A 25,927-nucleotide genomic window follows, 5' to 3' on the forward strand; every position below is an offset into this window, starting at 1 on the left:
CTCTTAATTGACATAATTAGCAAAGACACAATCCAAATCAGCGACGGGGATTGCTTCTTTTTCCTTCTCTTCCCCTTCCAAAACTTCACCTCCAAGTCATTACCAACGTTCCAACGTAGCCCTTGCAAAAAGTAGGCCATGTTTTCAGATACAATGTGCCAGACAATAGACTCTGATGCTTTCGAATCAACTAAAGGGAGAGTAGAGTACCTACACCACAACGATATTTGTGTCGAATGATTCACACCCACAGAGCCTTTCGGAACCTCAGTTGATCTTCATAAACTGTGCAAGATAAAATTCATACATGCGTTTAAGTCCTAGGATCCCATGGTTTTTAGGCGAACAAACTTTCTCCCATGAAACATGACTGCAACTTCTAGCTCCCTCATTTGCGCCCTAGATAAACCGCTTCTCATCCCTCTAAAGACTTGCACAAATGTACTTTGATAACACCAACATTTGCATTAGTGCTTTCCAAATAAAATCGGACCGACAGAACCCGATCAAACAGTGATTTTCTTGGCGAACACGGGGGTTTGGTTCAGTTCATGGGTGGTTCGGGTGGAAAATTTCAGTTTTTGATGGTTTAGACCATTCGGTTTCGGTTTGGGCTCCGGCCGACCGAACCGACCGAAGTAAACGAAACTTACATTTTCGGCCTGAAACTGACCGAACCCGTCCGGTGGACATGCCAAATTTGCATACAATAAGTACTTGTTACGGTTAAAGGAATTCACTTTTCAAACTTAATCTTTAATATGACATAAAAATTGTTAGATTTCACCCTTTTCTAAACAAATTAAAAGAAAAATATGATGACATTTGTTAAAATAAAAATTGATTTTCAACAAGATAAAATGGTTTTACCTTTCGGCTGACTAGAGATGCCACGACTTTCAAAAAAACAAATTAGATTTAGGAGACTAAATATCAGACTTACTTGCACCATTATATCCTAGAATAACTAACAAGTAAATTTAAATGATTACAATACTTCTACAGGGCCGAATAAATAAAATATAGTAGCACAGAACTCCGAAGCAATAACCTATTTAACATTGAAATATTCCAGAAGGGACCGATCAAGATCAAAATGTCGAGATAGAAGTCCCTGCAGGTCATAATCCATAAGATAACAGTTAAACTCTAAGCCCGAGATATGTTTAACGGAGCAATGCTCAAATGCAAGAGTAATGAAAATTCAAAAGGATAAAAGGGTGGCACAATCCTCATTTTTAAGCTAGCTTTTGGGATAGAGTTAGGTGTAACCCAAATTCTAAGGTTTTTTAGGGAAAAGATTTGCTTCTTTTAAAGTGAGACTTCACTTGAGGATAAAGTTATTGTAATCGCATGTATGACAAATATGGATATATATTATTTAAACAACCCTTGGCGAAAAGTTGAAAGTGAAACCTAAACTGTTTTTTTACAAATACTTCAACTTTAATTTCACTCCAATTAATCCATAAACTTGAGTTATTATTACAAATTACCATAGATTCTATCGTTAACTTAGATTGACTTACTAATGACAAAATTAATATTAAAATAACAATTTTTGAAATGAAATACCAATTAATAGTTTTAATTTGATAAAAATGAAAAATTAATATTTATTCACCGTTTTATTTTTATGACCTATTACTGATATTTTAAGTTTAGGGACTAATTCGCATAAATAGAAGAAAAGGCATTAAGTTTAATGTACTTCTACACTTTTTTTCCAATCTTTTAAAATCAAGGGATACCTTGACCGCTTCATCTGAGAATTCATTGAAGCTCCAGTGGATACTCAAAATAACTCATTAAATTCAATCCTACTTAGATAGATACCTTTGTAACTGTAGGGTGAAAGAATGTTGTTTCAAAATCCAACTCTGGAAAACGGGCAACTTCAGTTGCATTATCAAATAAGATATATGTTGGAAGCTGGCCCATGCATCCTGACAATACATAAATTGCATATTAGCAGAGTATCATAACTAAACGAACTCAGAGTAATTAAATAGATAAATTATTTTAAAAAGGAAAGAAGGAAAACCAATTTCAAATGGCTATTAATTAATATCAGTACCACTAAGAGATATTCCAAATTTTTCAGCAGCATTGGGAAACAGTCCAAGATCAACTATTCCGAATGATAAGATTTTGCTTGAATATCTGTGACAGAGACATGAAGATACAGTCATTGTCATAAGCTGCTGCTTACAGACATTTCAGATTATAAAAAAAATTCACCATAGTATACACTAAAGCGGTTTCCCTACTATAATTTTGTTGCTGTCATGTGTTTTTGGTTTTTTCCAATTAAAACAATGGCAGAATGATAAATTGCATGGTGCTTAAAGGTAGAACCCATAAACTTAAGAGCCAACTGTTACACTGGCCCAAGGAAGTGCAGGAAAGGATAGAAATTTTATTACAAAGAACCTAGGACCACTGTGAAACAAGGATGATCAGTAATATACAACGGAGCTCCTCAATCACTCCTGACAATCTATTCCTCAATCACTGCCTACCCAATTCCCCTCAATACCAATATACATGGGTATCGTCCCCTGGTAGCCAAACTGCCCCCATAATTAATAACTGTCTCTGCTAATATAAAACTTACTCCATTAATGATAACTACCTCCTAACCTCTCAAATGGGCTCCTCTATCGGACCATTTCTGTTCGGTTACTGGCCTGCTAATAACACTCCCCTCTCCCACAACAAAAGAAAAAGCTTTCACCTTGTCCTGAAGGTGAAAATGAGGAAAAGCTGGTGTAAAGACAAAAAATGACTCCCACGAATTCTCACAATCTGGTAGTCCAGCCCACTTGATCAATAGCTCGGCTTCTCCCGCCTCATTATACCACAGGTAGAGGACCTCTAGTAAGTCTTTAAACACCAGTTCAATACCTCTGTTTGACCATAGGTTTGAAGGTGATAAGCAGCAGTATACTGAAGTTCAGTGCCAGCCTGGTAAAACAGTTCAGCCCATAATTGACTTAGGAACAACTAGTCAATATCAGTGACAATTGATGCAGGGAACCCGTGAAACTTCACAACTAAACAACATTCTTTCAGTAGGATGATGAAGTGAGCCTATTTGGTTAAGTGGTCAACCATGTTAGGACCCTTGACCCATTAGCAGGCCCAAACGCTGCATTAGTCCATCAGGAGCCTGTGGGACCAAAGGAATGGAAAGTATATTCTAGAAGGGGCAGAAAGGGGAATCAGGGAAAGGGAGAGTAGGCCCACAGATGGGGAATGAAGGTTGATTGTAACCGTTTTAGGATATAAGGAAAGAGAGTGAGGTTGAGAGGGGATTCTGGAATCTTTTGTGAGAATAGAGATGAATAGGAAGCTGTGAGCTTCCAGGAAGCTGTGAGCTTCCTATAGGAGCTTAGCTCTGTGTCAGATTTGGGATCCTACTCCCTTTCTGTAATTTCCAGTTCTTTTATGCAATAAACAATCAATCATTACTTTCTGAGTCTCTATTACATTGTTTTCAGCTTTTCTGTTAAACGGGTTCCTAACAAACTGGTCAGACCTACCGGATACCACCGCCGGGAACCAGTGAATGTCACCAAAGAAGGACAAGCAAACAGTATCCAAGATGGAGGCCAAGGTCGATGCACTCGAGAGCGAGCTCGTCGAGATGCGAGCTTCGTTGGCAGCAGTGACAACGGCTGTCAAGGATTTACCCACCACTCTGGTTTCTATGCTGGAGAAATCAATGGGGAAATCGGTAACCATGGATGGTGAAAGTGTGAATCGGAAACAGGGAGAACCATCGTGGGCAAAGATGGTAGATCTGACCGGTGAGAAGTCAGATGATGGGAAGTTTCGAAGCTTACATGATGAGGCATTCGCAGAATTCCGTCAGTCAGCCAAGAAGGTTGAACTTCCGATGTTCAGTGGTGAAGACCCAGAATGGGTCCGGGTACAAATCCGGGGCCACCGGGTCAGGGAAGGTTGGAGGAAACGACTGGATTTGGGTCAAAGGAGGGCAAGGCCAAGGACCCACAATCAAACCGGGAACCAGTGGGCCAAAGGTAGACCAAAAAGCCCAGAATGAACCTCGACGTAATGGGCCAAGGGATAGGGGATTTTCACACCTCACGTATCAAGAGCTACTTGAAAGAAAACAAAAAGGCTTATGTTTTAAGTGTGGTGGACCCTTCCACCCAATGCATCAATGCCCAGATAGGCAACTTAGGGTGCTGATAATAGAGGAGGGAGACGATGAGCAGGAGGGAAAAGTCTTGGCAATGGAAATAGAAGATCACGAAGAAGAGTTAAAAGGGGAGATGTGCGTGCTCAATCTCTATAATTTGGGAGGCAATTCCAGTTCTCCGCCGCAAACTATGAAGCTCCAAGGAAGAGTGCACGGGGTGCCGGTTCTGGTCCATGTGGATAGCGGTGCTACTCATAATTTCATTGACCAGAGGTTGATGCAGAGAATGGGGTGGGAAACTGAAGAAACCCCCAGGATGTCCATTAAGCTTGGCGATGGGTACCAGTCATACACTCACGGGAAGAGCAAGGAAATCGAGTTGGCACTAGAGGGGTATTCCCTCAGATGTGCTCCTCACTTGTTCGACCTCGGTGGACCTGATTTAGTTCTGGGAATTGAGTGGTTAAAGACGCTGGGGGATACCATCATCAATTGGGGGAAGCGCTCCATGAAATTCTGGCACGAGGGGCACTGGGTTGAGTTGCAGGGTCTGGAATCAGGTGCAAACGTCTTGGAAGCCTTGCAGAGCATCATCAGCCGTTCAAAAGGGCTAGGCGTAGCAGGGTTGAGAACCATGGGAAAAATTCAGCAAGAGGGAGATGCGGAATTTAATTTAACTCCAATCTAGCAAGAAGAACTGCAAGCTGTGCTTACCAGATACGATGATGTTTTTGCAGCACAAGAGGGATTACCTCCAAGTAGAGGAAAGGAGCACTGCATCAATATTAAAGAAAGGGCAGGGCCAGTTAATGTCCGCCCCTACCGTTATCCTCATGTGCATAAGAACGAGATAGAGAAGCAGGTTAAAGAGATGCTTACTGCAGGAATCATACGCCATAGCACAAGTGCTTTCTCCAGCCCGGTAATCCTTGTCAAAAAGAAAGATAATTCTTGGCGAATGTGTGTAGATTATAGAGCTTTAAACAAGGTTACAATCCCAGACAAGTTTCCTATACCTGTGATTGAGGAGCTGTTGGACGAGCTACACGGAGCAACATATTTCTCCAAGCTCGATCTGAAATCAGGTTATCATCAAGTGTTGGTGAAGCCTGAAGATGTTCACAAAACGGCATTTCGCACACACGAGGGGCATTATGAATTCCTGGTGATGCCGTTTGGCTTGATGAATGCACCCTCGACCTTTCAAAGCCTCATGAATGAGGTATTCCGTTCCAAGCTCCGCAAAGGTGTCTAAGTTTTCTTTGACGATATACTCGTTTATAGTAAAGATTGGGCATCTCACATGAAGCAACTAGAGGAGGTCTTGCAAACTTTAAGGGAGCAAAGTCTCACAGCCAACAGGAAAAAATGCCACTTTGCACAAGGAAAAGTGGAATATTTGGGGCATTTAATCTCTGCACAAGGGGTGGCAGTAGATCCCAACAAGGTTGCGAGTGTTAGAGAATGGCCAACTCCCAGGAATGTAAAAGGGGTTCGAGGTTTCCTTGGCCTAACAGGGTACTACAGAAAATTCATAAGGGATTATGGAAAGGTAGCGAAGCCATTAACCGAGCTCACAAAGAAAGACGCATTTTGTTGGGGAATTGATGCACAGCAAGCATTCGAGATACTCAAAGACAAGCTCACATCAGCACCTGTTCTTACCTTACCTAACTTTGGTAAGGAGTTCATCATCGAATGCGACGCATCAGGGAACGGTATCGGGGCCATCCTAATGCAAGGGAGAAACCCAATCGCATACTACAGTAAAGCTTTGGGAGTTAGGAACTTAGCAAAGTCTGCCTACGAGAAAGAGCTTATGGCCGTGGCTTTGGCTATACAGCACTGGAGACCATATCTATTGGGCAGGAGATTCACTATGTCTACAGACCAAAAAAGCCTCAAAGAACTCTTGCAACAGAAAATCGTTACAGGGGAACAGCAAAATTGGGCGGCGAAACTTTTGGGGTATGATTTTGATATAATTTACAAGCCAGGGAGATTGAATAGAGGAGCAGATGCTTTGTCCAGAATCCGGGAGGGGAGTGAACTTAATGCTTTGGTCTCATATCCAAATTGGGAAGAGCAAAGACAAGTGAAGGATGAAGTGTTCAACGACGCGCGGCTCCAACAAATCATCAAAGCTATTCAAGAAGATCCAAAATCCCACCCTGAGTTCACCTTCCAGCAGGGAATTCTCTTTTACAAAGGTAGCCTTGTTTTGTCTAAAACTTCTTTTCTCATTCCCAAGATGTTACATGAGTATCACATGTCTCCACAAGGTGGCCACTCAGGTTTCCTAAGAACTTATAGACGTTTGGCTGCAAACATCTACTGGATTGGGATGAAAAATACAATCCAGGAATTTGTGCGCAGCTGCGACACATGCCAAAGGCAGAAGTATCTGGCTGCCTCACCAGGAGGTCTCTTACAGCCACTACCCATTCCGGAGTCCATTTGGGAGGACTTATCGATGGATTTTATCACGGGCCTGCCAAAGTCCAAAGGTTTTGAAGCTGTATTGGTGGTTGTCGACCGCTTATCAAAATATAGCCATTTCCTAGCGCTGAAACATCCTTATACCGCGAGGAGTGTTGCGGAAATTTTCACCAAGGAGATTGTTAGATTGCACGGGGTCCCTTCCTCTATTGTCAGTGATAGAGACCCAATTTTCATGAGTCACTTCTGGCAAGAACTCTTCAAGTTGCAGGGGACACACTTGAAGCTGAGTTCAGCATATCATCCCGAGTCTGACGGACAAACCGAGGTGATAAATCGTTGTCTTGAAACGTACTTGAGATGTTTCTCTGCTGATCAGCCCAAAACTTGGGTAACTTGGTTACATTGGGCTGAGTACTGGTTTAATACTACGTTTCACTCCGCTACCAATCGAACCCCCTTTGAGGTGGTGTATGGACGCAAGCCTCCGACGATTGCTCGTTGGGGATTGGGAGAAACTCGTGTGGCAGCAGTACAACGAGAACTGCTTGATCGTGATGAGGCTTTACGTCAGCTCAAACGGCAACTCCAACGTGCGCAGGATCGCATGAAGACTCAGGCTGATACCAAGCGAGTGAAAAAATCTTTCGTCCTTGGTGAATGGGTGTTTGTGAAGTTGCGGGCCTGCGGGCCCATAGACAACAATCTGTGGTCAGTCGTGTGCACGCGAAATTGGCTGCACGTTATTTTGGACCATATCCTGTGATTGCCCGGGTTGGAGCGGTTGCTTACAAACTCAAACTGCCTGAAGGGTCCAGGGTGCACCCCGTGTTCCATGTCTCCCTGCTCAAGAAAGCCGTGGGAAATTACCAAGAAGAAGAAGCACTTCCAACACAATTGGAGGGAGAGGATTATGATTCAGTGGAGCCTGATGCCATCTTGGCAACTAGACTGGTGAAACAGCACGGAGAGGAAGTTCAGCAACTACTGATACAATGGAAAGGAAAGCCAACTGAAGAAGCTACTTGGGAGGATGCTATCTTGATTAAAAGCCAGTTTCCAGCCTTCAACCTTGAGGACAAGGTTGCTGTTTTAGAAGGGGGTATTGTTAGGACCCTTGACCCATTAGCAGGCCCAAACGCTGCATTAATCCATCAGGAGCCTGTGGGACCAAAGGAATGGAAAGTATATTCTAGAAGGGGCAGAAAGGGGAATCAGGGAAAGGGAGAGTAGGCCCACAGATGGGGAATGAAGGTTGATTGTAACCGTTTTAGGATATAAGGAAAGAGAGTGAGGTTGAGAGGGGATTCAGGAATCTTTTGTGAGAATAGAGATGAATAGGAAGCTGTGAGCTTCCTATAGGAGCTTAGCTCTGTGTCAGATTTGGGATCCTACTCCCTTTCTGTAATTTCCAGTTCTTTTATGCAATAAACAATCAATCATTACTTTCTGAGTCTCTATTACATTGTTTTCAGCTTTTCTATTAAACGGGTTCCTAACAAACCACAACTAAAATCATATGCTTCCCCTTGCCTTCGGTAGTCCAGTGATGAAGTCCATTGTGATGTCATTCCATACCTTGGAAGGGATTCAAAGTGGCAGTAACAAGCCAGCTCGAGTTATTGTCTAGTTTTTGTTTTTCTTGGAAGTTGCACCGTTCAATAAATTTCTAAATATCAGATTTCATTCCATCACAATAAACTACTGCATCCAACTTTTCACACGTCTGCAGAATATTTGAGAATGACCTCCATCCGTTTAAAAATGGAATTCAGCTAACAAATGAGGAACCCTTGGAGATTGTTTAGACAAAGGCAATCTGTTTTTATAAAATAATCTCCCTTATTCTTGAGAATATCCTTTATGAGAGGTTGGGTCAGCCATCAAATCTTCCATAATTTGTTGTTAGCTTAGCTTGAAATCATTTTGATATTCAGTCTCCTAATATGTGAAGTCGTGACAAAATGTTAAGTGCAGCATATATCTTCTGTCTAGATAAGGCATAAGCCACCTTATCACTACTCCCAGGCTGGTAGTGAATTTCTCAAAATCAAATCCTACTAGCTTTTAACTCCACTTAAAATGATATTTTATTCAGCAGCTTAAATATGTTTGTGGTCCTTCTAAAATTAGGGTCTTTTGGTTTAGGCCCTTCAAAATATTTTTTGTTGGTATACACCCCTAAATGTAAAATAATACTGAGGTTTCAGACCCTGCCGTCACCATACGTCGTTTAGGAGGACCTAAACCAAAGAACCATGACTTTAGAGGGACCTAAGACATGATAAATATTGAGTTTTAGGTCCCTCTAATATCATGGTTCTTTGGTTCAGGTCCCTCTAAAATCATGGTTCCTTGGTTTAGGTCCCTCTAAAATTTGCCACGTCAGCGTTCGTTAGGTAAAGGTAACGGCAGGGGCTTATCCCTCCATATTATGTTCAAAATAAGGGTGTATACCAAAAAAAAATATTTAGAGGGGCCTAAACCAAAAGACCCTAATTTTAGAGGGACCAAAAACATATTTAAGCCTTATTCAGCACACCTTGTTCAGTTAGGAATTTAAGCTCTTCTGATTCGTGATAATGACAGTGTCTTCCTAGAAGGTAGTGTCTAAATATCTGCACTGCCATGACTATGGCCATATGTTCGTTTTCATACATGGATATTTTTGTGCCCTTTCTAACAAAGATTGATTGGGAAATGATGCTGGCCATCCTTCCAGTGACAAAACATCCCCTAATTTATTAAAAGCATCCATCTCCAGTTCTCCACCGTAAAATATTTGGAGAAGTCATGGACAGCAAGTACAGGTAAGGCTATCATGACAAATTTCAATATATCAAAAGCCTTTTGTGCTTCTAGGACCACAAAAATTTGTCCTTCAGCAACTCTGTTAAAAGCTCGGATAGCTTGCCATAATTCTTCGCAAACCTTGAAATAGCTTGTAAGACCCAAAAATTCCCTCAACCTCTTCAAATCTTTGGGATCAGCAGCAACCCCTGCACTTGACACAATGTGACCTAAATATTCCTCTTCAGTGTTGCAAATGATATTCTGTGGAAGAAATGTAGATTAAAATATCATCAAGGAAAAGCAATGCAAACTTCCTTGGTTGACTACATTCATCAAAGATTGAACCATATAGGGTGCATTAGTAAGGTCGAAGAGCAAAGACAAGGAATTCATAATGTCCCTCATGTGTCTGAAATGCAGTTTTTTAATATCTTTTTCCTTCATTCAAATCTACTCACCAGATTTCAGGTCCAATTTAGAAAAGTTAGCAGCCACGAATAGCTCATCGAATAACTCATCAATGATGGGAATAGAGAACTTATTTGGTACTGTAATCTTGACCAAGAAAGAGATGGGCCTAGAATATGGATTAACACTAAGTTTTATATTTACAAATTACAACCTTTCCACATAACCTCTCTATGCCAGTCTATTGGTAATATGGGTATCTGTAGCTTTCCACCATGGCCGATTTCCCGCCATATGTCCGCCATTTCAGCCATATTCCGCCATTATTTGTCATTAATGGCAGGATTTTGGCTTTCCGCCATGGCCCTACATCCACCACATTTAACAACACTAGGCCCTCAAAATAGGCATTGAATCTTCCTCCTTCAAGGTGATTGCATGGTCTTACAACCTTGCAAGTTGCAAGGGTAGTTCCCATGGTTCGTGAAAGAAATCTTCTGTTCATCAATCTACAGCAACGTGAGTCCAACATCAATCCCAATCGTTGCTGGCTAGGACTACTGACCTGACCACCAGGTTATCACGGATTGGGGCTAGGGTTGTCTCTCATTACACGTTAGGCTCTTGTACCATGTTAAATGAAAAGAAACTGAGAGGTACTAGACTGATGATAGGGTCAAGAGGATGCAGAAACCTCCTATCAGTAAAGTCTATGTCAGACGCAAGAAGGGGAATTAGCTTAGTGCTTAATAAACCTTGTGGTTAGGGAAACTATAAATAAGAACCTATGGTTCATAGTTAGTTAGCTTTTGCATATTGTTGGGCTGTGATAACTGAATCAGGGGATTCAGTTAGGTAGTTACAGACTTTCAACTGAATTGGGATTCAGTGGAATTGGGATTCAGTTGAGCTTCTCTGTTTCTGTTATCTTCTTCTTTCTCAGTGTTCATCTTCTATCAAGCTTTCATATTCAGATATTGATTCAGTTCTGCATTCTCTGTTGAGTTTTCTGCTACAATTGTTAGTCTTTGTTTTGCCAGTGCTATCAACTGAACTCGTGTGTTTCAACTACACAACAGAGGGTTTTTTATATGAATTTATAATAGGTAATGTTTCCCTATCTACAATGATTACGCTACCTGATTACAATTAATACAAGATATCCTACATACTAACAAGATATCTAACAGTGTATTTCCGATTTTCATTATCAACTAAAGCACATTAGAATTTTGAAAACATGTTTGGTATGTTGTAATGAAAGTCTTTTCTCAATAAATATGTGTTTAAATAGGACCAAATTTGAGAACAAATGGCCTTTTACAGGGTTTTGATTTTTGTGCCACCCCTATAGATATTTATGTCACCCATTTTACCGCACTTATAAGTGCGGAACACAAATTATACATTCTGCACTTTGAAAGTGCGGTAAAATGGGTGGCATAAATATCTATAGTGGTGGCATTAAAATAAAACCCTTACATAAATTCTGAAAACAGAATCGAAAATATGGTGGCAACATTGTAAAAGCAACCAAATATGTTTTCTACAATTTGAAAGTATAGAAATGAAGGCATAAAACACAAAATATGCTTCCAAAATGCCTAACATGTTTGTAATGTCTGGAGAACTTCTTTTAAACCTTGTTGATTAAAGGTATAAAAGCTACCCCTATCATGTAAGAAAGCACGGATATCTGAATTTGCACAGAGAAAAGAACTCTTATTAATTTTCCCTTTTACTAAATGGGGGATAATAGTTCAAAACAATAAGACAAATAGAAGCATACGTAATTGACAGCTCAGGAAACTGCTGACTTGAGCGAATGCAACCAGATGAATACGATGCACAGAATTCCACCTGCAGGAGAAAGAAAGAGATTTGATATCGAAACAATGACATAGCTACACTCCATAGACTTCTGATATTACTTTTACTCATCCAAAAATGGTAGTATGATATTTTCATGCATTATAGGTTTGAACATAGTTGACCAAAAGATATTTATTGCAACCATATCCCCCAAAAGTGCAAAAATTTCCTAGAGAAAATCTATAAAAAATTTATAAATTTATGTAAATATTGTTATGGAACAACCTTCTCTTTCCCTAAGGTTACCATAATTGTGCATTCACTGAGCTAACACATGCAGATCTATAAAAGTGAAAGGTTGAATTCCATTTAACTCAAAGCACTGACCAGCCACAATCTTGTAGTGTTCCCCTCTGTTAGCAGGCTTTCCAACTGCAATGGTGTTAGCTTGCTAGAAGTACCTGGAGGAAGAAATAGAGAAACAGAAGCAGAACCTTATCAGATAATAAAACAATGAATTCTTGTAGTTCTCATGAAATTTTCTAGTTCAACTTTAATAAGCTTGAAAATTAATATAACAAAAAGCATAAAGGTAAATCAGCAAAACTCAACAAACGGTACCTAGTCCTTGGAATGGAGGTTGTTGTGTTAGCATATGCATCACTGCAATTCAAAACATAAACATCATTCATAAATATTTATGTATATTAGTTCCAGTTGTTAAATTCAGCAGATATCCAATGCACACCATGGACTTATTACCAATATGAATGCAAACATAATTGATTTTAGAAAAAGACATTTTTTATATTCAAAATTCAAATAGTAAAAAGTATATCAGATGTCTTTCTTTACAATAAAATAAAATTAGTTTCATGGTCGATGAGGGATTGATGGATACTTCTATAATATTGCAGGATATAGAAACATGATGTGAATAAAATTCCAATTTTTATGCTTTAAATATATGCACTGCTTAAAAAGCACCAAATAAGATGAAACTACCTACCTAAAAATACGAGAACATACCAAATGGCTAAGCGGCGATCCATTGTAAAGGCAAGAACAAAAATACAAATCTGAAAATATGAAAATAAGATATAAAAGCAGAGAAGTAGCACATAAACATAGAAAGAGATCAAGCCAAGGGTAGGGAGCAGGAAAAAAGGGATTTAACAGATGAAACGTGTGTGTTTCTCAATGCACAAATTCTAATAATAAATGAAATTAGGAAAAGCATCAGAATTCATTCCCGATAGTTCAAAAGGCATCTAATTAGACTAAAGATATCATATGCTGGAATGTCTCAAATTCATGTTCAAAATTATATACAAAATTTAACGTTTTGAATTCTATGTTTCAAATAATAAAAAGAAGGGGCACAAACACATCAATGGTGATAACCTTAGCAAGGAAAAGCGCATCAGCTATAAAGGCTTCCCATGTCTCTTCTCTCACTCCCTGCAAAAGTGACGACGGAAGTGTCATTTAGCTATCATTTCAAACTTATAGAAGTAATTGTAAAATTGAACTGACACTAACCTAGATTGAAATCGCAGGTTTGTATGCATGATGTGGAATGAATATAAATTCGAAAATGCAGATAAATTTGAACAAATTCGATCTGATTAGGGATACCTTGATGAGAGCCAACACGGCGAACACTAACAACGTTTGAATTTCCTGAAAATGCATCAGAGAGAGGGAACTAATTAGCAATCTACATTCAGGAGAGAGATAGAGAGAGAGAGAGTTACGCGTTGAAGGAGATGGTGGATTAGGTGAGGCGCTAAGATATGCGTTGCAGAGCAGCGAATGACGAAATAGGAGAAGAAAGTAAGGAAATGAAGGAGGTAGTGAGGTTCTGAAACCACCCGATTCAACCACTGCAGCACTGGAAGAACGCTGCTATTCTCCTTTCCCATCTCGCTCAGATCTTAATTTTTGACAACACAACACTCTCACCACAATTCTACCCTTCCCTTCCCTTCCCTCTTTTCCTGCTGCTCCAGGAAGTAAATTGTGGGCTAATTGCGATGTTATTTTCATGTTGGGTAACCCAATGGCTGATTCCATTTTAAGGCCCATAAAATTCCGCGACCTCTCTCCTTACCAGATTGAGTGAATAATAATAAGAGAATGGTCATCAATTTAGTTTGTGTTTGTAAGTTTTTTCGATCTATCACCTTTGGAAAATAATTTGGTCTCGGTCTCCACAATTGTGGAATCTATGGTTTGGAAATTGTTATTAGAATCCCCCCCCCCCCCATTTATTCATAAACACACCCCTACCCCTCTACACTACAAAAAGTCTAAAATACTTTTCTCTCATTTTTGTTTTTTGTTTTGTGGCTTATGTCAAGAATTTCAATCTTGGTACAAATATGGCAAGAACAAAGAATCCAGACTGCCCAAGTCAACCCCGCGCGAGCAGAGTTCTTCTTACGGCGTCCAACCTCCTTTCAAAGACCTAGGAGTCTTCGCCTACCAATACTTTGAAGAAGAAGATTTAGCCATTGGTTGGTTTGGCTACCACTCTAGTGGAGCACCGTGATAAGGCGCCTATTTATTACTGGATTTTTTTTAATGATCTCAAGACGACTTAAGAAGCTCGTGCAGTACAAGAGCCTGAACCCGAAGATGTCCCATTGTAAATAAACCTCAGAAGGATGACGATATGGGTGATGCTAGAGTTGATGAGGAGCAGGAGGAGGATCTATACTTTCCAAGGGGCCTTTTGAGATGACATAGTTCAAGAACTTCAAGCGACATGTGTTAAGTTCAAATGCATCATAACGTTTTTAAAATCTTATTTTGATCATAACAATTTTATAGTAGAAGTTTCATTGAATATTTAACTACTGATAACGTTCTCAATTTCAGGAGAAATTCGGACATATGTCACACGCTTCAACGTTCTATCAATTCTTAAAAAGATATCTATCTCAGAAACTAGAAGGAACTCTGTCTTTACAGAACCGTTCTGAAAGTGGTCGCGTAGTTTAAAGACTCTGACCATTTCAACGCCACGTCATCAGTCAGATATATTGTCAAACCCAAGATTTTATAATTAAATAAATAAATAATTTCCAGCTCACACATAGGATTCTGTGTAAGCGTGAGAGGAACTTGACTTTCGTTTGATGGTTGGATTAATATTATGAAGAAGAAAGTTCAGGAAATGACTAAGAATAGTACTATAGTCGATATAGTTTATAGCACGAGTTTTATTCACTTCCGCCTTAGGGCGAAAACGTTAGTAAAGGGCTAATTTGCTCTTAAAGCACTGTAGCAACGATATTCAAAAATATTCAGAGGAATATACGAATTTCTCTTATTCCTTTCCACGACAAGTGTTTCGAAACGAAACCCTGGAATGTACGAATTATCGTTTCCGATTCTTGGAAGTTTGCCGAAACTGAATCCCTGATAGCTCAAGAACCTTAAAGTAAACTGTTGATGAAGACTTTTTCTACTCGGAGCTTCAAACGAAGATTCCACACGCGTTCACCTATTTCTTTCGAAGTTTCTAATCTTTCTTCAGAAAGAAGTTTTCTCATCCGACATCAACTGCAAAAAGTAGTTTTTCGGGTAAAATAGATTTACACCGACTTTGGATCGTTTGCTTTAATTCTGAGAAACCTGTTTTGAGTTATGGAATTCTGTCGCCAGAACCTATCTTAGAATTCATAGAGGAATGCACAAGAAAATCGGAATCCCGAAATTTTCATTTTCCCGCATTTTCCATCAACAATAAATAGCTTGAAAAAAATCAAAACTTCATCACCACCATCAACACCCCAAACCCCCGAGCTTCAAGGAGAGAAAGGGAGGAGAGCTTTTCGCCGATTTTTGTCTGATCGTCGCTCTATTCGTTGCTACGCGTAGGCCACGAGGTACTGATGATTTTCCTTACCTCTGATCGTAAATTCTATCACTTTTCTCTATGTCTTTCTGTGCTAAAAGTTTTGAGCTTTTTGTAAAACTGTCCAAATAACTTGTTTTCTCTGTAAGACCTGGATTTTCAGAACAAGTTAAATTTCCGACTCACGCGTGGAATCAGTGTAAGTGTGACAGGAGTTTGATATTTGAGAAAGATTAATGAAGAAGAAAGTTCAGGAATTGCTTGAGGAATGTGGCGTTGTTTCTTTCGGAGCTAGTGCGAGTCGTCTGCACACCTGCCTTATGGCGAGCGTGTCCAGAATAGGCTATTTCGCTCTTAAAGCAACGTTTTGAGTGAGATTTCGAACTCTCGGAAAATTTAAAGATTCTCTTTATTTTTCCATTGACCAGCGTTTCATTTCGGAACTCTGGACTGTACGCACGATAGGTTTCACTTTTCGGATGTCCGCCGACGCTAATTTCTTTGCTTCGAAACCCTATTTTCGAGCAATGGATGAAGACTTTTTCTATTCGGGACTTCTAACGAAGATTCCGTCCGCGTTGCCAGACTTGTTTCGACATTTCCAATCTTTCTTCTGTTGGAAGTTTTGTCGTTTGAGCATCACAGCAAAAAGTAGTTTTTCGGGACAGATTTAACTTACACCGCTTTTGAGATTTTCGATATCGTTTTTCCCATATCATAGATATTTGTTTTGAGTTCTGGATTTCTGACGCCAGAATCTCTCTTAGAATTCCTTGGTGAACGTGCTCCAAAAATCGGAATCGCGAAATTTTCATTTTCCCGCGATTTCGCCTGCCTATAAATAGCTCAAAAAGCAAAAATTCCTTCATTTTCTTCCTATTGTGGCTGAATTTCGTGGAGAGCAAGGGGGGAGGAGATTTTCGCGAAAACTTGACCAATCTTCGCGCAGTTCGTCCCTACTTCTAGGTATCGAGGTAACTAACACGATTCCTACCTCTGATTGTTGTTTCTGTTGCGTTTCTGAAGTCGTTTCTGTGCTCACAGTTTTGAGCTTTTTCTAAAATTGTCCGTTTTCTTCGATTTCTTGCTTGGGTTATGTTCTCAAGGTTCCCATGAGCCTAAAACCTCTGTCAGTAAACTCTGATTGCGATTCAGTTGTCCAGGATCTGAAAAATTGACTCAAAACTCTTTTTGTCTCACATTTCGAAACTTTATTGTCGTAAAGCTATAATCTGACTTCGTGCCTTTAGGATTTATTGTCACGGATGTCATGAGGATCGTTGCTGTCAAATCTGTTTTCAGAACTGATAACTTTGAAGTTTTGAGCCTTTATTTTGGACCAAAATGCCCCTGCGTAGTCGTATTTCGGCCCGATTGTCCGAAAATTGTTCCGACAGTTTCTTTGCCTTAGTTTTACCCTAAAACTACCTTGTGAATTGATTTGATCGAAGAAAAAGAGCCGAAGCTCTTTTCTCCTTATGGCCGTGGGCTATTTCCTAAGGGGGGGGGAGTTTTTCGTTTTCGAAAACTTGTCTTTTCGTACCTGATTGTCCTATTCTGAAGCTTTAATGCTTTGTCTATCGTTTATGTATTGTTTTGCGATCGAACTAATCGATTTTGTTTGGATTCTGCTTTGTTTTTCTCCGAGGTTCAGTTGAGGGAACTTTGGAAGACTCAGAGCAACTGTTTGAGGAGAACTTTGTTTGCGAAGCTGGAACAGCTCGAGGTTAGGGCAACTTACTATATATTAGCTATGAATGCATGATAGGCGTCGATCAATTCGACTTATGCTTTACTTTGATGTTGATTATGTTGATGAACTGATGTTGTGATATTGTGCTTTGTTGGATTGTGCGTTTTGACGCGACTTCGGAGTGGAGGTTCATTGATCCGGTGATCTTTGACATTTCGGGTTGGATGAACAAACCTAGGCAAGTCCAAATGTGGGGTTTGAGACTTAGCCATTTGTTGGGATTCGTTGGAATTCCTAGACTTTCCCCGAGAAATGTATTTTGGGTGGTTGATTTTTGGAAACTTAGAATGATAGAGCTTTCGAAAAATAAAGACTTGGGAAACTTAGACTTTGAGAAATAAACTCATAATTTGACTAATTTGAATTGAAATCATTTTTATTAACGTTTAAGCATAGGAGAACTGAAGGGGAAAAATATTTACGAAAGGCGGGGGAAAAGTCGACCTTTGTTGTGGGTTTGGAGAGTTATCGAAATTGGGAAAGCCACTAAGGTGAGCTATGGTGATGATTGAAAGTCACCGAGTACGTTAGTACTCTTGGGGAAGTGTTGTGGAGCCGTGTTGTATTGACCGACACTGTAACACCCCGATTTCCAGGTGTCACTTTAATAACCAAAAATAAACTTTACGCGGAAAACAGGTAATTTTTTTTTTTGATTGTTTCCTTTTAATAAAAGCAATAAAGAAATAAAAACAAAGCCCAACAACTAAACTAACCGATAAACAACATATACAAAGGTACAGCCTCTGCTGCACTATCCCGTCACGCGCACACGCAGTGACTCCAAGGTAACATGCTCGTAGGCGAATATATACAAACCAAAACTGTACGCAAAAGCATCAAATATACCACTATCCAAGAGAAAGTCGGCCTCAAAATGGCCTCAACCCAAGACCCCTATAGTCCGACAGACTCTCTGTGATCCTCAGCAAGAGAACCACACAAAAGCCATATATCGGGAACCTACCCGGTCCCAAAAGTAAGACGAATCAGAGCTATGACAGTGACAACCAACTCAAAAGACTCTAACCACCCATATCCCACACTACTATCATCGACTCTCCCTCGATCAGCCATGAAGTCCGGACCGTTCGGTTTTCAGAACACTGCATTTTACATATCGTAAATACTAAAATGCGAGATTATATTTTCATGTAGTAATTTTGCATTTACTAAATGCGGCTAAATAATACGACACTCAAGTATTTAGTAACTCTGAAAGATGCATTATGCAATAATCACACGAGGGCATTTCGCTCCGGGTCTTTCCCGCACAACGAATCATCACGAACCGGCTGACAGACGCCTGGCAGCAGGCCGACCGCCCAAACACAAACATACAAACAAAGCCAAGGTGCTAGGGTCAACTTACAGAATACAATAGATATACAATCAACATGCGATAGAGGGGGGTATGTTTATATGTTGTATATATACATATAAGTTCTGCATTGTATCAAATCTCTAATACAATTCAATCATCAATACCTCAACAAATATAGTTAGAGTGCATGATATGTCAATGCAACGTCAATTAAGAGGGTTCCGGAGGAAATAGGCTGGGCACGATCGAGTCGGTCCTAACACTGGCATTGTGTCGACCATAACCCTCGGGTGTCACTTACAACCTTGAAATAGTCGGATCAGTCCTAACCCTGCGGGTCGACTTTTCCCTCCGCTATGCCTGACATCAACAGGTCGATCCTAACCACACAGTCGATCATATCCCCCATCGAATGGCCGAGTTACCCGAAGGCATGCTGTACCCGAAGGTATATACTGTACCCGAAGGTATATAGATATACTGTACCCGAAGGTATATACTGTACCCGAAGGTATATAGATATACTGTACCCGAAGGTATATACTGTACCCGAAGGTATATAGATATACTGTACCCGACGGTATATACTGTACCCGAAGGTATATAGATATACTGTACCCGAAGGTATATACTGTACCCGAAGGTATATAGATATACTGTACCCGAAGGTATATACTGTACCCGAAGGTATATAGATATACTGTACCCGAAGGTATATACTGTACCCGAAGGTATATAGATATACTGTACCCGAAGGTATATAGATATACTGTACCCGAAGGTATATACTGTACCCGAAGGTATATACTGTACCCGAAGGTATATGTCGATTCGGCGACAAAAGACAATTAATTATGAAAGGAGTGCGATCACCCTTGATGACTTCTTGAGTCATCTGACTCATCAAATCTCGATGGTCAAAAAATGCTCCGACCCAAACTCAAAACAACCCAAGAGTTAGTGTCGGTCAATACAACACAACTCCACCAACAAGAATACACGAGGGTCTAGTGTCGGTCAATACAACACAGCCCAAACAAAACCCAGAGTCTGTGCCGGTCAATACAACACGACTCGAACAACACTACCAGGAGTACTAGAGTACTCGGTGACTTTCAATCATCACCATAGCCCACCTTGATGGCTTTCCCAATTCCAAACTCTCCAAACCCACAACATAAGTCGACTTTTCCCCGCCTTTCATAAATATTTTTCCCCTTCAGTTCTCCTATGCTTAAACGTTAATAAAAATGATTTCAATTCAAATTAGTCAAATTATGAGTTTATTTCTCAAAGTCTAAGTTTCCCAAGTCTTTATTTTTCGAAAGCTCTATCATTCTAAGTTTCCAAAAAATCAACCACCCAAAATACATTTCCCGGGGAAAGTCTAGGAATTCCAACGAATCCCAACAAATGGCTAAGTCTCAAACCCCACATTCGGACTTGCCTAGGGTTGTTCATCCAACCCGAAATGTCAAAGATCACCAGATCAATGAACCTCCACTCCGAAGTTGCGTCGAACGCTCAATTCAACACATCATCAATATCATAAGTTATGAAAACAATCATAACAATAAATCATCATCATAAACAACATCAGATAAAGCATAAGTCGAATTTATCGACGCCTATCATGCAATCATAGCTAAATATAGCAAGTTGCCCTAACCTCGAGCTGTTCCAGCTTCGCAAACAAAGTTCTCCTCAAACAATTGCTCTGAGTATTCCAAAGTTCCTTCAACTGAACCTCGGAGGAAAACAAAGCAGAAACCAAACAAAATCGATTAGTTCGATCGCAAAACAATACATAAACGATAGACAAAGCATTAAAGCTTCAGAATACGACAATCGGGTACGAAAGGACAAGTTTTCGAAAACGAAAAACTCCCCCCTAAAGGTAATAACCCACGACCTCAAAGGAAAAAGGGCTTCGACTCTTTTTCTTCGATCAAATCAATTCACAAGGTAGTTTTAGGGTAAAACTAAGGCAAAGAAACTGTCAGAACAATTTTCGGACAATCGGGCCGAAATACGACTATCCAGGGGCATTTTGGTCCAAAATAAAGGCTCAAAACTTCAAAGTTATCAGTTCTGAAAACAAATTTGACAGCAATGATCCTCATGACATCCGTGACAACAAATCCTAAAGGCACGAAGTCAGATTAAGTCTTTTCGACAATAAAGTTTCGAAATGTGAGACAAAAAGGGTTTTGAAACAGTTTTTCAGATCCTGGACAACTGGATCACAATCAGCGTTTACTGACAGAGGTTTTAGACTCAGGGGAACGTAAGGAACATAACCCAACCAAGAAATCGAAGAAATCGGACCATTTTAGAAAAAGCTCAAAACTGTGAGCACAGAAACGACTTCAGAAACGCAACAGAAACAACAATCAGAGGTAGGTATCGTGTTAGTTACCTCGATACCTAGAAGTAGGGACGAACTGCACGAAGATTGGTCAAGTTTTCGCGAAAATCTCCTCCCCCCTTGCTCTCCACGAAATTCAGCCACAAAAGGAAGAAAATGAAGGAATTTTTGCTTTTTGAGCTATTTATAGGCAGGCGAAATCGCGGGAAAATGAAAATTTCGCGATTCCGATTTTTGCAGCACGATCACCGTGGAATTCTAAGAGAGATTCTGGCGTCAGAATTCCAGAACTCAAAACAAATATCTAAGATTTGGGAAAAACGATATCCAAAACGCCAAAAGCGGTGTAAGTTAGTCTGTCCCGAAAAACTACTTTTTGCTGTGATGCTCAGACGACAAAACTTCCAACAGAAGAAAGATTGGAAATGTCGAAACAAGTCTGGCAACGCGGACGGAATCTTTGTTAGATGTTCCGAATAGAAAAAGTCTTCATCCTTCGCTCAAAACTAAGGTTTCGAAGCAAAGAAATTAGCGTCGGCGGACATCCGAAAAGTTAAACCTATCGTGCGTACAGTCCAGAGTTCCGAAATGAAACGCTGGTCGATGGAAAAATAAAGAGAAACTTTAAATTTTCTAAGAGTTCGAAATCTCACTTAAAACGTTGCTTTAAGAGCGAAATAGCCTATTCTGGACATGCTCGCCATAAGGCAGGTGTGCAGACGACTCGCACTAGCTCCGAAAGAAACAACGCCACATTCCTCGAGCAATTCCTGAACTTTCTTCTTCATTAATCTTTCTCAAATATCAAACTCCTGTCACGCTTACACTGATTCCACGCGTGAGTCGGAAATTAACTTGTTCCGAAAATCCGGGTCTTACAATACTCCCCTCCAAAAAGAAAGTTTCGTCCTCGAAACTCAGAGTTCTGAGAAAAGTCCGGAATACAGTTCCTTGATCTGGTCTTCCAATTCCCCTGTAGCATTGCCCGTGTCATTGTTCCTCATAACCTTTACTTAAGCAAGTTGTTTTCCCCTTAACTGTTTCACTCTTCTATCCCCACTGCTAACTGTCGGTGTCTCAAAAAACAAACCATCATTCAACTTCATGTCGTCTGGCTCGATCACTTGCGTCGGATCTCTTCTTGAAATGATACCGGTTGGCATTCCGTGAAGTCGCACAATCTTAGCCACTTACTTCTTTACTTTCGGTCGTCCGAAATTCTTCTTAAACTCAGTGCCTCTCTGTCATCTAAAAATAGATACCCAGCTTGTCCTCGTGATCTTCATCTACAGTCCAAAACTCCACTTGTCCGTTCGATAACTCCTAGATGAAATCTTGCGTTGGAATCTAATAGTCCATTAAAACACCTCCAACTTCGTAACTATCTTTACACACACCAAGTAATCAAACTTCTACTTAGTCACTATTCGAATTAAAACTCGACTTATGTCCTTATTCCTTGTCCTTCACTAATCTTATCCCCCTTCAACATCAATTTATCAACAACTTATAAGATAATCCTCCTCTTAATATCTAACAATCCGTTTTTACCGTCTTCTTCCTCGAAACTTCCCTCACTCAAACCTATTTACACTCACTGAAATCCCTAACCCTTCGCACAAATCGAGACTTATCCTCTAGAAGATTACATCATAACTATACCTCAAGGGACTTAACTAGCCATTGACTCTTAAACTCTACGAAACTCGTCAAAATATAACAACCTCAGATATTCGTCTTAATACTAACACCTTCCTTTTTGTGACTCAATCACCATCTCGTCAATCAACTTCTTAATTTCTCAATCAAATTCTGACAAACTTCAAGTCCTACACACCTTAGACAGACATTCATAGATTTAAAACCTAAACCTTCACCAAGTTTGGTCCTCTAATGACCTTTAATCCTTCAATACTTCTTAAATGAATATCAGTTTCTTAAAAACTATAACTCCTTCACTTACCCAAACGACCTGACCAGTGTCGTCATGCTTTCACATCCACAACTTATTATGCTAACATCATTCAAATCATATCACATGGCTCATTATGTCCGCAACCTTATAATCAACATCAATCGATCATCGACCTTAACACTCCACACAACCCAGAATTCCTTTACTTCAAGATCACTCTTATATTATACCTCAATGGTCTTAACCCGAAGCTCACCTTCAGGTCTTCAATCTTCTAAGATTCAACTCCTATTGTCACACCTACAACCATAAGATCTCCTATTCGTACGCGATTCTCGACTCTCAAGATTCAACCTTAACCCTAAGATTTCAATCCAACTTAGTAAATCTCACTTAGTAATCTTAGCATATTTCTTTGGAATCCATATCAACAACCTCAAGTATTCAACTTATGCTAAAACTTTCTTTCTCCAACTTAATCATTAATTCAACACTTTTCAAGCGAAAATTCATCTCTTAAGACTATAATGTCTCCACATATTAATCCAACGCTTAGCAAAACTTATTCCTCGAACTCGACTATAACAATCTAGTTCAGAGTTAATTCTTCTCAATCTCGCTACCATCAAGCTATCATCTAAAACCTGATTACATTCAACTTATTTAGTCTCTAACAATTCCACTCAGTAATCACATAACCTATGACTTCATAACTTCCGAGAAACTACTTAATACTTTTCCGGCATTAAACCTCTTGACTTAGTCTACCTCTACTTGGAGTAATCACACGAACTAACCAATCAATGTCTATACGACACTCATCGAATTCCAAAGATTTAAATCTTAATCTTTCACAATCAAGTGCTTAACACGAACTTTCCTCCCAAATCCGACTAATCCTCAATCAATTCAAATTCATCTTACACATCTTTCTATCAAAGTCCATAACCAGCTGTGATTCCGAATATCACCCCCTCAATATTAGGTTGATCAGGCCTAATACATCGAAGGTGGAAATTTAGAAAAACCCACTGGAACAGTCAATGAGTTCCTATCATTCAGTAGTCACAATTATCCCAACATCCAATCCTTAACGGTCCCGCTACGGAACTACGCACCCTCAACATAACACGTATACTACCCATAAGGAATCTCTCTAAGATTCGTTCTCCAGCTACTAGCTTCCTTATAATCGCATTGGTGGAAGACTACTTTCTAGACTTAGTGTGTTATTCTAAACCTCGTGTAACTTCTATAGTTAAAACACGAGTAGCAGTCAAATAAATTCTTAATAGGTGTAATAACTGTAAGGTCAAAGCTCAAACAGTATAACTAAGTTAGGCGTGTTGCACACGCTACGAGAGTAATGAAGCGTATTATACTGGAATGCGAAAGAATGGGTAGAAGGTTACCATCGTTCTTACGCTCTCCTCCGGTTAACCCATCAGCTCCCTCACCGTCCATGATATAAACCCTTCCTCTAGCAGCAGGGCGCTTTACCCTTGCAGTGTTAACGGATGGCTCCCTCTTGGGCGCCTTACAGTCCACGGCTAGATGCCCCACTCGGTTGCAATTAAAGCATCTTGGTCCAGTCGCTGAACACTTGTCAGCAAAATGTCCAGTCTTCCCACACCTGAAACATGTCACACCCTTGTTGTCGGTTTGATTCCCTGCACCTCCAGTAGCAATGGTCATCGGTTTGTACTGTCCCGGGGTAAAACCTTCCCCTATAGGACGCTGATAAGGCTTCTTCATCTGAAACTTTCCTTTTCCTTGATAGCTCCGGGAACTTGACCTCATTGGTCCCCTAGTTCCAGCCCGATCCATCCTCCTATTCTTCATCAGTTCCACCTCGGTGGCCTTCTCAACCAAAGCTTGAAACCTCATAATCCCCAACGGTCTCACTGAGTCCTCAATGTCAGCTCTCAGTCCCCTCACAAAGCGCTTTCACATATAGGGTTCATCAACCTGATCACGGAAAAACCGGAAGTGCTTGGCCAAAGATTCCAACTTAGCAGCATATTCCGGAATAGTCATGCTCCCTTGACGAAGAGTCAGAAACTGCGACTCACGCTCGTCACGAGCACTATCAGGAAAATACTTCTCCAGAAAAGCAGCACGAAAAGAATTCCAGTTCACCTCAACATGGTTTGCCTCCATCATCCCTCTGGTGCCCCTCCACCAGTACTCAGCATCGCCCAGTAGTAGATAAGTTGCCAGGCCCACCTTAGCCCCTTCACTAGTCTGTAGTACTTCGAAAATCTTCTCTATCTCTTGGATCCAGAGATCCGCCTCGTCCGGGTCAGTCCCGCCCGTGAACTTGGGTCGATTCTGTCTTATGAAATTATTCAATCCCCTGTTCTGGTCCAGAGATGCTTCCCTCTGACGCAGGTGTAGCTCGCGTGCGTCCTCAGCAGCACGCCTCTGTGCATTGTCATTCGTTTGTACAGTCATCGCTTGGACCAAAGTGGCCACCATCTCAGCAAGTTGGTTCGCGTTCACCATGTTCTGTATTCGTTTAGCAAACAGTCAGTACCAATCATAAGATAGTATTATGCATAGCTATACAATATGATTAGGTAGCAACTTCAATCAATTAAAGCGAAGATCGCTTGGCAGACAATCAATTTTTACTCTTTGCAGAGTCACACAACCTAGCACAGAAGACATATTCCCCAAAGACTCCCGAAAGACTCGACAAGCTCTGATACCACAATGTAACACCCCAATTTCCAGGTGTCACTTTAATAACCAAAAATAAACTTTACGCGGAAAACAGGTAATTTTTTTTTTTGATTGTTTCCTTTTAATAAAAGCAATAAAGAAATAAAAACAAAGCCCAACAACTAAACTAACCGATAAACAACATATACAAAGGTACAGCCTCTGCTGCACTATCCCGTCACGCGCACACGCAGTGACTCCAAGGTAACATGCTCGTAGGCGAATATATACAAACCAAAACTGTACGCAAAAGCATCAAATATACCACTATCCAAGAGAAAGTCGGCCTCAAAATGGCCTCAACCCAAGACCCCTATAGTCCGACAGACTCTCTGTGATCCTCAGCAAGAGAACCACA

The 25,927-nt window shown here is 40.3% G+C and overlaps 1 protein-coding gene across 1 annotated transcript; it reads right to left on the reverse strand.

Moving 5' to 3' along the window:
• Nucleotides 1-897: 897 nt before the first annotated feature.
• On the reverse strand, nucleotides 898-13,785 carry LOC130744052 (uncharacterized). The gene is made up of 10 exons (XM_057596266.1): nucleotides 13,378-13,785; nucleotides 13,259-13,303; nucleotides 13,025-13,081; nucleotides 12,630-12,699; nucleotides 12,242-12,283; nucleotides 12,008-12,081; nucleotides 11,598-11,668; nucleotides 2,078-2,163; nucleotides 1,837-1,946; nucleotides 898-1,114 (listed from the first exon to the last, which is right to left on the reverse strand). Exons 1-10 carry the CDS (start codon nucleotides 13,543-13,545, stop codon nucleotides 1,052-1,054), a joined length of 786 nt encoding a protein of 261 aa, XP_057452249.1. The 5' UTR covers nucleotides 13,546-13,785; the 3' UTR covers nucleotides 898-1,051.
• Between the last annotated feature and the right edge of the window lie 12,142 nt (nucleotides 13,786-25,927).

Source organism: Lotus japonicus, chromosome 1, assembly GCF_012489685.1.
Source record: "Lotus japonicus ecotype B-129 chromosome 1, LjGifu_v1.2".
NCBI classification, from domain to species: domain Eukaryota; kingdom Viridiplantae; phylum Streptophyta; class Magnoliopsida; order Fabales; family Fabaceae; genus Lotus; species Lotus japonicus.

Coding starts and splice junctions, on each gene's coding strand:
- LOC130744052 (XM_057596266.1), bottom strand. CDS start 13,545: ATGGGAAAGGAGAATAGCAGCGTTCTTCCAGTGCTGCAGTGGTTGAAT. Junction 12,082..12,241: donor ACCTCCATTCCAAGGACTAG/GTACCGTTTGTT, acceptor TTCTTCCTCCAG/GTACTTCTAGCAAGCTAACA. Junction 2,164..11,597: donor TTTCCTGAGCTGTCAATTAC/GTATGCTTCTAT, acceptor TCTCTGTCACAG/ATATTCAAGCAAAATCTTAT.